General features: G+C 42.9%; 1 protein-coding gene across 1 annotated transcript in view; it reads right to left on the bottom strand.

Annotated features, from left to right (window-relative positions):
• The window catches only part of INPP5A (inositol polyphosphate-5-phosphatase A), a gene marked incomplete at its 3' end in the record, with an annotated part of 209,557 nt that overhangs the window by 30,022 nt on the left and 166,248 nt on the right, over positions 1-13,287 (bottom strand). Inside the window, exons 10-11 of the mRNA XM_079535402.1 lie at positions 7,884-7,979; positions 7,513-7,587 (exon numbers count right to left, since the gene is read on the bottom strand). Coding sequence (XP_079391528.1) covers positions 7,513-7,587; positions 7,884-7,979 — 171 coding nt within the window. The remainder of the gene's footprint in view (positions 1-7,512; positions 7,588-7,883; positions 7,980-13,287) is intronic.

Here is a 13,287-nt window from a genome sequence, read left to right as displayed (position 1 = left end):
GACCTCAAGGATCACCAACCTCCAACCCCGTGCTGCAGGCAGGGCTGCCATCCTCCATATCTAGTACCAGACCAGGCTGCCCAGGGCCCCATCCAACCCGGCCTTGAACACCTCCAGGGATGGATGGGGCATCCACAGCCGACCTGGGCAGCTGCTCTTGCACCTCACCATTCTCTTGGTAAAGAACTTGGTAAAGAGCTCCTCCTGTTTGTTTTCCATGCTCCTTGCACTGGTGTTAAGGCACTTAATGGGAGTTGGGCTCCCATTGAGGCTGATTTACCAATTAAAGTTCCCTTATCCTGTACTGCCTTACTGGCCTGTGATCCTACTGCAGGCCCAGGCCACCTATTACCATTGTCAGCCTCAAGTGTAATGGTTTGAGGATCCCCTCCTCCAGCAACTCTAGCTTAAAGCCCTCCTGATTAAATTGGAAAAGCTTGCTGCCAAAGATGGTCTTCCGCTTGTCTGACAGATCAACCTCATCCTATCCTGAGAAGAGCAGAATTCTCAAAATTAGTTCCATGACATAAGTAGCCAAAGCCCTGCTCACAACACCACTCCCTTAGCCATTTGTTGCTTTTCTTAATTCTGTCAGTCCTTTTCCTCCCCACTCCCCTAATGTGGAGGATTGATGAGAAGACTAGCTGTGCTCCCAAGTTCTTCACTGCTGCTCCCAGCTCCTTGTAGTTCCTCTTGATATTCAGGTTTCTGACAGCTGTGCCACTGGTGCCTATACGAAACAACAGCAGTGGGATAGTAGTCTGTGGGACATGCAAGGTCTGGCAGCCTCTGTCATGTCCTTGATGCAGGCCCCTGACAAGCAGCAGACTTCTCTAGATAGCGGTCCGGGGTGACAAGTGGGTGCCTCTGCATGCCTCAGAAGGGAATCACCAACATCACCTGTCACTTCTTCTAAGTTGCAGCAGTTGTTATGCAATGAGGAGCAGGTCTGGCTGCCTTATTCAGATCAGATGATTTACCCGCTATTGTTTCTTCTTCCTTCTTAGCCTGGAGAACCAGGCAGAGTCACCTCAGGCTTTGAGACAGACTTTTTCCTCTTGTTAGTCTTTCTCCTGGCAATTCACCATTTCTCATCACTGTTTCTTTCCCCTCCAACTGGATATGCCAGTGGGGGAGTTTGGGGATGTTTGGCCCCGGTCTGTGGATTCAACGCAGGCTGCAAGTAAGTCTGGCTGACTCCCTCTATCTCTGCTTCCCTGATAGCACACAGCTTTTTGACTGTCTTCTGCAGGTCAGTCAACTGTTGTAGGAGGTCCTCCACCTGAGCACATCTAACACAGGTGAGTTTGCCACTCACCTCTGCTCCAGAAGAAAGGTCCAAACACTTCCCACAGACCACGGTCTGCACAGGTGCTTCTTCCTTTAGAAGCTCTGTCTGAGTTCAGACACTGGTCATGACCAGGTTAGGTGGTGGGTTCCCCTAGCCAGTCAAGCCAGCACATCCAGTCTGACTTGTGTGTGTAGTCTGCATTTACATGTATGTTCGTTAGTAAGAAGAATTTACGGATGCCATTCCGTCTCTGCGGTGTATCCAATCTGTGCATCAACTAAGCACTACCTTGAGCAAATGCAATTATAAGCATGGGAATACTATTTTTTGACTACAGGAGGAGAGCATTATTTTTATGAAAATCAGGCATCTCAGATGACTTAACTAAAAGACACAGTTTCAGGACGCATAGGATTTCTTTATGATCAGAACTAGGGAACAACGATCCTAAGCAATCAATTTCCTTCCTTTATCCTAATTTGCCCTTATACATCATATTCAGGATTTTATCTGGACAGGGGCTGGTTGGCTCAGTGGATAAACCTCTGCCTTTTCACCTCTGGGATCATGGTTCAAGTCAAACCCTGATGAAATGCACTTGATCGTCCTAATCTAGTTCTTAGTGGACAGTATTCCCATTATCTTTAAAAGGGTCAGAGCCAAGGCCATTGGGAAGAGTGCATTGTGCTATATCTTGTCTGCTGATTAATACATTTTCAGTGATGCCAGATCCTTAACCTTCACGAGCACACATATTCTCACAAAAAGCTTAATAAAGGTCCCTCATGGACTAACCTTTTGTTCTCAATGCCCATATCCTTTCAGATCTCTCAAGAACATTAAAATAAAAAACACAAAGAAATTACTCATCATCTAAAAGTATGTTTGCCTCAAACGTTTGCAAAAACACCCCTAAGCTAATTAGCATAATAACAGATCACTTTAAATCATTACTTGGCATAGGGAGAACAAGACCTTTATAACTCAATCCATTTTTATAGCACGTTGCAATTTTCTTCCTATATTGTATCGTATAGTCAAAACCAAATAGACACACAGAATAAAAGGGATCTATCCTCAAAGACTGATTATGTTCAGAACACAGACATTGAATAAAGATGTACTCATCACAGAAATTTACTCTGCAGGATTACTGAAGGATATCTGTCCAACAATAACAACATGAAACCCTTTGCTTTTTTTTTTTTTTTTTTTTTTCATCATAACAACAAATAAGGTAAGAAATGAAACCACTTCCATATATGTAGTCTGCAGATCACTGCGCTTTTCCTGCACAATTATCCTGAATCTATGATTCTATGATTCTAATCTGTTATGGAATTAATGTTGATAAGAACAACAGTGTCCCCTGACCTACCTAACTACTCAGGAGATACAGAACCATGGGCAGCTTCAGACTAACTTCTTGCACCTCCAGGCAGCAGAGGCAGGGAAGCAGCCAGCACAAAGGACTGCTAAGGCAGGCATCCCTGTCAGAGCTGAAGCCATCAGCAGAGAACGGGCCACCAGCCCAGGAGCAAGAAGGAAGCAGGAATATCAGTGTAAGCACAGTTACGTAATTAATCACCAGGTTCCATGAACGTCATCAGACAAAACTGATTGTGACTTTAGTAGAAATAGCAGCTGGTCCAACTCTTGAGAAAATAAATTAATTGATCACTTTCACTGCAAAGTAATGATCAAAATCTCAAGGAAAATATGTTAGTTTCCATCTAGATTGATTCTGTAATATGTTTAATATGAAACATATGAATGTATATTTAATTCTCATTTCTGATTGTGGTTAAAGATTATAAAATGATTCCTAATGATTTAATCATTCTCCTGCAGCCATTAAGAGGTTTTAAGCTCTCACTCAGTATTTATTTAACTGACTACTGAAGATACAGCATTCAACTCACAGAATCACAGAATTGCAGTGGATGGAAGGGACCTCAAGAAATCACCGAGTACAACTCCCTGCCAAAGCAGATACACCACAACAGGCCATACAGGTAGGCATCGAGCCAGGTCCTGAATATCTCCATACAAAGAGACTCTACAAGTTCTCTGGGCAATCTGTTTCAGTGCTCTGTCACCCTTACCATAAAGAAGTTCTTCCACATGTTTGTACAGAACTTCCTATGTTCAAGTTTTAGGCCACTGCTCCTCGTCCTGTCGCTGCACACCGCTGATTAAGAGCCTGGCCCCATCCAACTGCCTCCCATCTTTAGATATTTATAAGCATTTTTCAGACTGCCCCTCAGTCTTCTTATCCCCAGGCTGAACAGACCAAGGTTACTCAGACTTTCCAAATATGGGAGATGCTCCAGGCCCTTCACCATCTTTGTGGCCCCTCCGCTGGTCTGCTTCTAGGAGATCCCTGTCTTTTTTGAACTGGGGAGCTCAGAACTGGACACAGCACTCTAAATGTGGCCTCACCAGGGCAGAGTAGAGAAGGATTGCTTCTCTTAACCTACCGGCAACATTCTTTTTAGCCCACCCCAGGATCCCATTGGCCTTCTTGGCCACAAGGGCACACTGCTGGCTCATGCCAACCTGTCGCCCACCAAAACACCCAGCGCCTTCTCCACAAAGCCCTTCTCCAGTCGGTCACCCCCTGACCTGTAAAAGAGCTCACGGCTCTTCTGTAATAACAACAACACAATTATCATTCTTTTTTGATTACTCCTGCCTTGATTTTCTTTAGAATATTTTGAAATTAATAGGTAATGCCCAAGTACAAGATTTTTTGAAAACAAAAGAAAAAAAAATAGCTATAGCTTGATTTATAATCAATAATTAAGGAATTTGAAAAAAAAAATGATAATAGTGTAGATTTATTTGAGAATTCCCTGCATGTTGCTACTTTCCTGGAACCATCAATATGACAACTTCATTCACTTCAGAGCTGACAAATCAAAACTACACTCAAGTTTTAAGTGAGTGACACTCTGGTGGGTTAGCATAAGGCCAGAGATAGCGAAAAGCCCTGCAGAACCACTCGGGATGTCTATGCAGAAAGGCATTCCCCACGTCCTCTCATGTGTGGGAGCTCCTCGTGCTCCTCGGGGGTGAGGAATGTGAGCACAGAAAAGGTGTGGCATGGATGTGGGCACTGCTCCCAGCTGGGATCTGCTGCCTCTTGAAAGGGATAAGCCATCAGGCCAGGTCAGCTAAGACTAATTTCTTTGCCCACAACTCATGGGCGTTCTTTTCTGAAATAAAATGATACAGAATGGTCACTGTGCTTTGAGGTAATGAATACAAATAATCGCTAAGATAACTTTGGAATAAGCTACAGATATGTCTGGAAAAATCAGACCTCATAGATGACTGCATGAGTTTCGAACGGAATTTCTGTTGAACAGATAATTTGTATCTATACCAGATTTTTCATAAAAATATTCATTTTCGTAAATACAACTTAAGATTCTTTTTGTCGATTACAATGTAAAAAAGAAGGAATAACTGTGTATGGACAATGATGAAGTAGCCTGTTGATAATAAATATTTGCCAGCTCTTGTCACATCTCTAAACATTCCACTGTTACTGAAGAGACACCACACTGATAGAAAAAAATAAAAAAAAAATCAGAAAAATCAATGGGTTTTGAGCTAAAGCAGTTGCTAAACACACAGAAAACATCTTTATCCAACAGCCATAGTGCTGTGAAAATTCCCAAGCCTTGCATTGGTACAGCTAAGGAAAATTTAATCTTCCCAAATACTCATCAGGGCACTCCATCCTGCAGACCTGACAGCCCCACTTATAATTAATTATACAATTTCGATGGGAATATCGACTAAACAAAGCTATAAATCATAGAAAAAGTCAATAGGCATGGACACATTCAATCATGTCCCGACCAATGATTACTACTCTTAAAATACAATAATTATTTTCAGGAGCCAGCTTGAATTAAATTTCTGTCAGGCTGGTACAAGACCGGCGGTTGATGAAGGATGCGATGGATTTTTTGGGTTGAATTCGGCACAGAGACATTTATCCTTTTAGATAGGTAGTTTGTTTTTAGTGATCATGGTGCTGTGTGTTTAACTAGACCATGAAGATTAGATTATCTCCAATGGCTCATTATATCGTTTATCTTTTCCTTCCATGTTTGATCTGGAAGATTTCCCCCTTCTTGATGCACAAATGAAATGACTGCTGATTTAGAAAGGGAATGTGCTTAAGTGGGATTCTGCTTATGCCTTTCCACACTGTGTTCACGTATGTAAAGCCAACCAGCAATCATCTGAAATGCCACTGAGGATACGGCAAATGGCAGCAACACGAACAGTTCTGCTCAGCTTCAACAATGTACTGGGTAAAAAAAAAAACAAAACCAAAATTACAAACATTTTGAATTATTTAAAGAAAGCTAAAAGATAATAATAGTAAAAAATACAGAGAAAAATATATATTTATCTATGGTTTATGGATTAGTGTTACTTTGTATTAAAAGCTACTTTGTCACTAAAAAACCCAATTGCTACGTATTTCCCAATGATGTTTTCACCTTCTAATAGTTCTAAAACTACAGTAGTAGTTTTCTAGTAGTTCTAAAACTACAAGAAAAAAAAAGAGAGAGGGAAAGAAACCAACAAAGTTTTCTCACAGTAGCTGTGTTTTTAAGATTTCCTGCCTATACAGATATCTTCTGTGGTGATTATATGCCACAGCTGAAAGATGGGCCTTAGGTGGGGACAGCAGTCCCAGTAAGTAGGATGGATGCCAACAAGTGCTTAAATAAGGAACACCATTTTCTTAACGAGTCAGTCTCATCCAACTGCTCTGATTCCAAGAAATGAGTGAGATCTTAGATTTTCATATGGGATTAACCATCTAGGTGTAAGTCAACTTTCAATCAGAGAGGGTGAGTAAAAGGGCTTCAGCTGTCTTCCTTGCCCTGTATCTCTGCAGACAGCCCTCCGAACAACCTGCTTCTCTATGAGCAGCAAAAAGATACATTGCAGGTAGAAGAAGAGAGAGAAGGGAGAGTCAAGAGTGCTGCGTACATCCCTTTCCTACACAAAACACAGCAACACACCGTGTCAGCGTGCACACTGTGAACTGGTACAGGCTGGCAAACACCAGAGGTGGGGAACCCTCCATGGAGCTGAGACACAAAAGCCTAATCTTGTGTCTTCTTTCATTTTGATGTGTGGAAGGAAGATAAAATTCAAGCACCCTAGGAAAGGATTGGGAAGCTTGGCTAACTTGTCAGCCAGCACAAATTGCTTTGACACACACAGTCTCCACAAAACACTGAGTTGTCTGAAGGTTTTGCTTGTTTTGTATTGCCTGCCCTTCTGGAGTAGCTCAGAATATTCAACGTGTGAACGCCACTACTTTCTGCACATATAGGCAGACCTAGATATGAAAAAAAGAGCTTAATTCTTGAATCAGTGAAGGTGAGACAGTTTGCACAAGCAGAGTGCCAGGCCAACAAAATCCACAATAAGGCTCCATGTGCAGCATGTACATTCCTGATCAGCATGCTGTCTGTGCTTAACATTCTGTGTTTTCTATTCTGGATGTTTCATGTTTTTCCTTTACATACATAACCCCTAGGAACCTTTGATGAAATGGAGAATACTACAAGCAGCCGTATAGAGATTTTGCAAAGTGAAGTGGCTACATTTTAAAGTAAAATAACCTCAAAGATTATAAAAAAACATTCTTTGCAGAAAGAACGCAGTCCTCATTACACATCAAAAGGTTTGTGCTCCCTGTCTGCTTCCCCTTATTAAGCCCCATATAACTGCCTCAACAGTGCTGATCTGCCGCAGGGTTTGAGCCTTCTATTTCATTTTTGCACACATTCCATTACTCCTTCATATACTCATTCCGTATACTCAGAAGACACAGGTATTTTCATTAAAGGTTTTTCGTAAGTTTTCGGGAAATGCACAATGAAGAATCAGTAAAGAAACTGTATATCTGAAGAAATACGAAATAGAAGATAGATACAACATGGGAACCAGCATGAATTTCACTGAAATATTTTTTTCTATGGAAAAGAAGGTAAACAAACAGATACCAAATTTAAGAAGCTGTACTGTGGAAGAAAGTTGGAGCAGTGACCAAGCTGGATGAATTATCTCTTCTCATTCTGTAGACAGGAGGACTAACAAGGTAAGGGTTGGTAAGGGTTGATAGAAACGCAATTTTTACATGAGTTTCCAACTTATTCCTTCAACAGTAATGAACTTACCGCAGTGCCATTGTTATCTCTAAAAACATCTTGATTAAAATAGTCAAACAGCTTCTTTTCTAATTGTAGCATAACCTAAAAAAAATAGAGGAGAAAGGTCAGAAAAACTCAGGGACCCTTTTGGATACATGCAGCCCTTAATACAGCGCCTCTGAGTGCCCAGAGCTGCTTGTCAGCTTGCCCATTTAGTTGACTGGCAATCAGTTAGAAAAATCCAATTAACTGAGCATTAGGTGTGACAATACGTATCCCTCCCCTCCCTTTAAATTAACAGTTTGAAACAACTATATTCGTGCTCTGCAGAAAAGAAAGTGAACATTCAACAACGCTTCTATTTACCCAGGAGGTACAGAGGGCATTATGTTGTTTACCTTTCGGTCATTATCGGATTCACGAAATATTAGCTTGACTACTTCATTTGTGTCAGCTGCCCGGACAGTCTGCATTGTAGCCTTCGCACATAGCGTCTAATAAGAAACACAAAGGGAGAAAGGAGAGCTCATTTAAATGAAAGGTAAGGCCATATCTTGCTGAATTTGATCAGTCTATGTATCTTCAAGGGCAGACCCAACACCCATCTGAAAGTATGATTTGCCGTAGGTCAGCAGACGAAGTACTGCTAATTTAACTGATTTTCATTTATGATGGGTTTAAAACAAAAAACTGATATACTGTTTGGAGAGAGAGAGAGACAATACAAGACATTATCAATGAAATAAAACATACTCATCTGGCTTACTGCTGCGCACACAGCTTCTGTCACAGGTCTGACACTGCATCACACGTGACTTGTGAACATTCTCAAAAGCCAATTCCTACAGCCAGTGACTCTACGGTACTATTTGTTTATGTACCATATTTTTAAAAGCTGATGAGTACCTTGGCACTACAGTTCCTGCAGCTTAACTCATTGGCCAAAACATCTGCACTGTGAATGAGTGCCCCAAGAATAATTTAAAGATCTCAGGAACATTTAACAATCTGACAGTAACTTTCAAAGTTCATTCTGGATAGCAAATTGCACATGCACCATTGTTTTAAATAAGAGTATTTAGGTATTTGAGGACTGTGTGTCTAACACGTACTATCAGTTAACACTTCCTTAGACTCGGGGTTTGAATCCCAGAGGCATCAGGCCCTGGCTCCTGTGTGACTGGCCAAGCTGTGGCCCAGCTGTAATGGCAAGGAAAGGGGACCCAGAGGGCTGGCTGCCTGTGGGGTGTGCTCTGCTCTGCTGCGACAGGTGGAAGCCTGGAACCTCAGCAAAGTAGTTAGGTGTGTATTTAACTTAAAAAGACACTTTAGATTCATAGAACCCATATTTTTATAACGGCGTTAAGTGCTTTAAAATGCAGAGAGAGACTATATCATAACTGTGGGGTACGCAGGCTTCATTACATGAAGTTATCCAGCATGGGCAAAGCTACCAGATGGTGTGTGGTGCTTCTCTGACCCATTTGTCTGGGCTGCTGGGAAGCTCAAGGCAGAAGACAAAAGGGGAGTTGTGTACATCTAATTGTTACTCAATGACAGACAGAAAATGGCCAAGGTGGGCCCTTACTCGTGGGAAGCAGCCTGGTTTCCCTTGCCATAGTCTAGCCTCCAGCAGCTCATAGTATCTATGCACAGGATAAGGACACTGGTAAAGATGATCTTTCTGAATAAAGGATCATTTTGATAGAAGTTCTTACCCAGAGTGCACTCAAGAATTCAGTCAATGAGGAAACGGGTGCCTTCCCTACTCTGCCTCTTTCATTCTTTGTAATAATGGTCAGAGAACAGACTGTTATTTTGCAAAATATTCACTTATAAAATCAATACGATTTCTTTTAATGGGAAATTTCACATCCCACCACACACTTCTTTCTTACAAAAACACAAATACATACATTGTGATTCATTATTCCAAGCACAGTATCCATCAGACATCATATCTTGCTTACAGCAACAGCTTACTTCCCAGTTCCCTATTAAGAATTTATTTGAAAGAGATGTCAGGCACATATTTTTTAAAAAGTCCATATGCTTCCAAGCAATCCAGATCTCAGCTCAGTTTTCCAGTGATAAGAGTGGAAACCGCATGAAAACCTTCTCATTTAGGAAAAAAAAAAAAGAAAAAAAGAAAAAAAAGGCATTAGAATGATCCTGTATAAAGGGGCCTACGTGTTTTCACAGTACAAACAAAAAGGAGAAGTGATTTCATTTTTAAAGGATAGTAACCTGGGTGTGATTCAGTAAGGATGAAATACACATATCAGTTCTTTAACTCGGCTCTGCAAACTGAACCAGTGCTGACCCCACCTCACCGAACACAGCACGTCCTCGCCTAGAAGGCTGCTCGCGATTGTTTCCCTCCCAGACAGGCACTCTGTGGACACGAACATCCAGCTCCAACTCCTATCACCCCAGATCTGCCGTGCCCACGTGCCCAGGCAGCCTACAGATGCGCGGCAAACGGCATCTTTCACTGGCGGACAGCGCGTGCGTCCCCTGAGCAAAGCCTTCCGTGCGCGGCAGAGCCCCGCAGCGCTCCTGGACGGTGCCGGAGGAGAGCACGGAGCCGGTGACACGGTGCCGGAGGAGAGCACGGGGCCGGTGACACGGTGCCGGAGGAGAGCACGGGGCCGGTGACACGGTGCCGGAGGAGAGCACGGTGCCCGTGACGCGGTGCCGGCAGCACGCTGCGGGCTGCAAGCAACCGCACCGCTGCCATGCGGCTCCCCGCGCTGCTCCTCGTGCACCGCCGCGCTCTTCTCTCGCATCGCCGCCGTTTTTACCTTCGGCCCCGCTCTCTCCGTTTCTACACGTAATTAATGTTTTGCCATCTGCGTCCGCAGGCGGCTCCCGATGAGGTAATCCAGCAGCGAGCCATTCCCAACGCGCAGGCCCTTCGATACCGCCATTGAAATGCAGAGCACAGATTAGCTAATCGGGTCAAGACTAAAAAAATAGCGCTTTGGGCTCATGTGTCACAAATCAGTCTGGTCGCCTTTAAACAGCGCACCAGATTAGAACAAGCACCCGAACAAACCAAAGCGGAAAACCCGCCGCTCTCTAAAGCCGGTTTCTAAAGCCCTAACAAATCGCTCCATCTTTCACTCATTTAAACTTTCCAAATGAGGGTCAATACGGTCCCCGAGCATCCAAATGCTAATGCGCTTAAGTGCCCTTAAGCAGCTTTCCAGAGTGAATGGGCCAAAGAAGGGCTCGAAAAGACAAGGCAGAGTTACTGTCACTGTCAAAAAGTCATTGTAGCCACCCCCGGAGTGGTTGCAATTCAAGAAATTCATGATTTCTGTCTCTTAAAGGCATCTGCTTGAGAACATTTTTTTTCTGAGCTGCTTTATCTCACAACTTCAGGCTTGCTCGAAAAGAAAAAAAAAAAAACAAACCCGCGATCGACTCTTGAGAACCAATAAAGAGAAAGGACCCACATATCTCATTGCTTTCAAATTTCACATGCACAAAAAGTTACCTTATTCCCGGACAAAAAGTGATTGGGCAAAGGTTCATTTCTTATACAAGCCGGAGCATTCCTTTTTTCCTCCTCCTTTCAGTTTCTACAAAGTCGTAGTCACCCAAGCAGAAAACTCGGGGGAACATGCGCCTTTTGAGACAGGGCTACTTATGAAGGGACGTTTTGTTGCCGGTAAAGAAAACCAAAATGCGATGAAAACACGGAGTTTCTTTTTTGGGCGTTCCTTCAAAGGTGCTCTTTTGCAAAGTTAGAATACAGGGAAATCAGACATCAAAACCCCTCTACGCGAGTGATCTTTTTTTTCTTTCTTTTAAATCATTATTATTTTTTAAAACAAAATTTGGAGAAAGAGGTGCCCGCACTCAGCTCTGGTTCGCAGACACAGCCGACTCTGCCCACAGCTCTCACACACAGCCCGTGCAGGCCGAGGTCTGACAGCATTTTAAAAATAATCCTTGGCAATAATTGGTCTGCCTCGAGCTGCAGAACACAGCCATCCCACTTCTGATAACTGCCTTAGAACATAACCAATGTGTACAATCAGAAAAAGTCAGGAAGGAAAGGTTTTAGTACTGACAGCAACTAATCTACAATTCTGTCTAAATTCTGCAGCCTGTTACAGTATAAGTCTTCAGCATCTACTGCTGCATTCACACACCACGTGAAAATGTTCAAGGCTGTATTTCTGCATATTTACATTTCCAAGAGATAAAGACATTAAAGCACAATTAAATACACTACACGTACACACACTATTCTGTTATTCATCGCTTATGATGCAACTGCATTTTATATTGTGTGCGCACGGAACGCTGAGCAGCTGTGAACCACAGCGCTGCTCCCCGTGAGCTGCGCAGTGCTGAGAAGGGCAGCTGATGTCCCACCCCGCAGCCCTGCTGTCCCAGGTCTGCCTCTTGGCACCGCACTCCTGTAACCACACCAGAAACAGAAAAGGAGGCATCCAAGCACATTCTGACCTCAACTTCACAGTTGCCTTTGCCGTCTGAATCTAAAGATGCGTGCTGTTTTTCCTGATGGCTTGAACACTCTTCCAGAACTTATTACTTTGAAGTCTTATTAAAAAGTAGAACAAACATTTTTCCTGTGTAACAAAGCAGCTCAGCAATTGTCACAGTCGCAATTTCTAGTAAGCTACGTGGTTCAACACGTCTTTCTTGCTAAAAAGTAACAAGAGAGAAGAGTGGTCTGAAGGCCGAACTGAGCCAGTTAAGTCCTGAACACAAAAGAACCAAATCCAGAACATCTAAAATACTCTGGGCACTCTGGCAAGATGGAAAAGACAGAGGAAAATGTATAATCTATTACAAAAGTGAAATGCTGCTGAAAAAGTAACATCAATCTGGTACTTATTAAATTAGGATAATCAAATGCTTTTTTAATTATTATCTGGATGCAAACTGTATTTGAAACAAACACTGAGGTAAAAGACGCACAACTTGTGTAACAACAGGAACATCTGTCTATCTGGGCTCCTCCTCCTCTGGGGAGGGTGGATGTGATTCCTGGGGTATTGGAAAAACGCCCCGGAAATTTTGTGAAGTAAATTCATCAGGTCATGTGGTTATAGTTAAAAAAGAAAATTAAAACTTCCAGGTGTTAAATATGCCTTTCTCAGTCAATGGAAGATACGGACTCTGCTGCAGGATAGTTATCGCTGTACTCTTTAAACTCTGCCTCTGGAGACCTGCTGCAGGACACTCCAGAACCACACAGAGGCCCTCACCCACACCCTGCAGTAAGAAGGGCAATTACACAGCTAAATTCACTGGTGCACAATGATAAAATCCCATTTAAGTGAACTGACAGTTGTTTCTATGAGAAAAAAATATCCCTTCGACTGTAGTTTTACTCGTGTTAATATGAACTGTACAGAAATACCAACAGCATCTCAAAGTTTCTACACTTTTTACACGGATAAGCTTCCAGGAGCAGAAATTTTACTCAGCAGTGAGACACACTTGCTGAATAAAGGACAGATACGAAGAAGTATTAATGAGAAGCAACATGAAGTACTAACGTGCAAGTGGCTCTCTGTGAACAGTGGCACTGCAATGAGCTGCGCCCAGGGCCGCAGGCGTGGCGGAGGCAGCAGGTGGGACGGGGCACGAGAGCTTCCTGCACTGCTGCATCTCCTGTGTCCGTAAAACAAACCATCACTAGGAACGACCGGCACTTCTTTGGGCTCTATTTGAAACTAGCTGTCTGGAGATCTTAATTATATGCATCTTCTTGTCCAAAACTTCAGATAATTCATGCCAATGGTATCAAAGTGTAGT

Source organism: Tetrao urogallus (assembly GCF_951394365.1).
Source record: "Tetrao urogallus genome assembly, chromosome: 5".
Lineage (NCBI taxonomy): Eukaryota > Metazoa > Chordata > Aves > Galliformes > Phasianidae > Tetrao > Tetrao urogallus.
The sequence above is the reverse complement of the archived record's forward strand: the minus strand, read 5'-3'. Positions and strand labels throughout refer to the sequence as shown.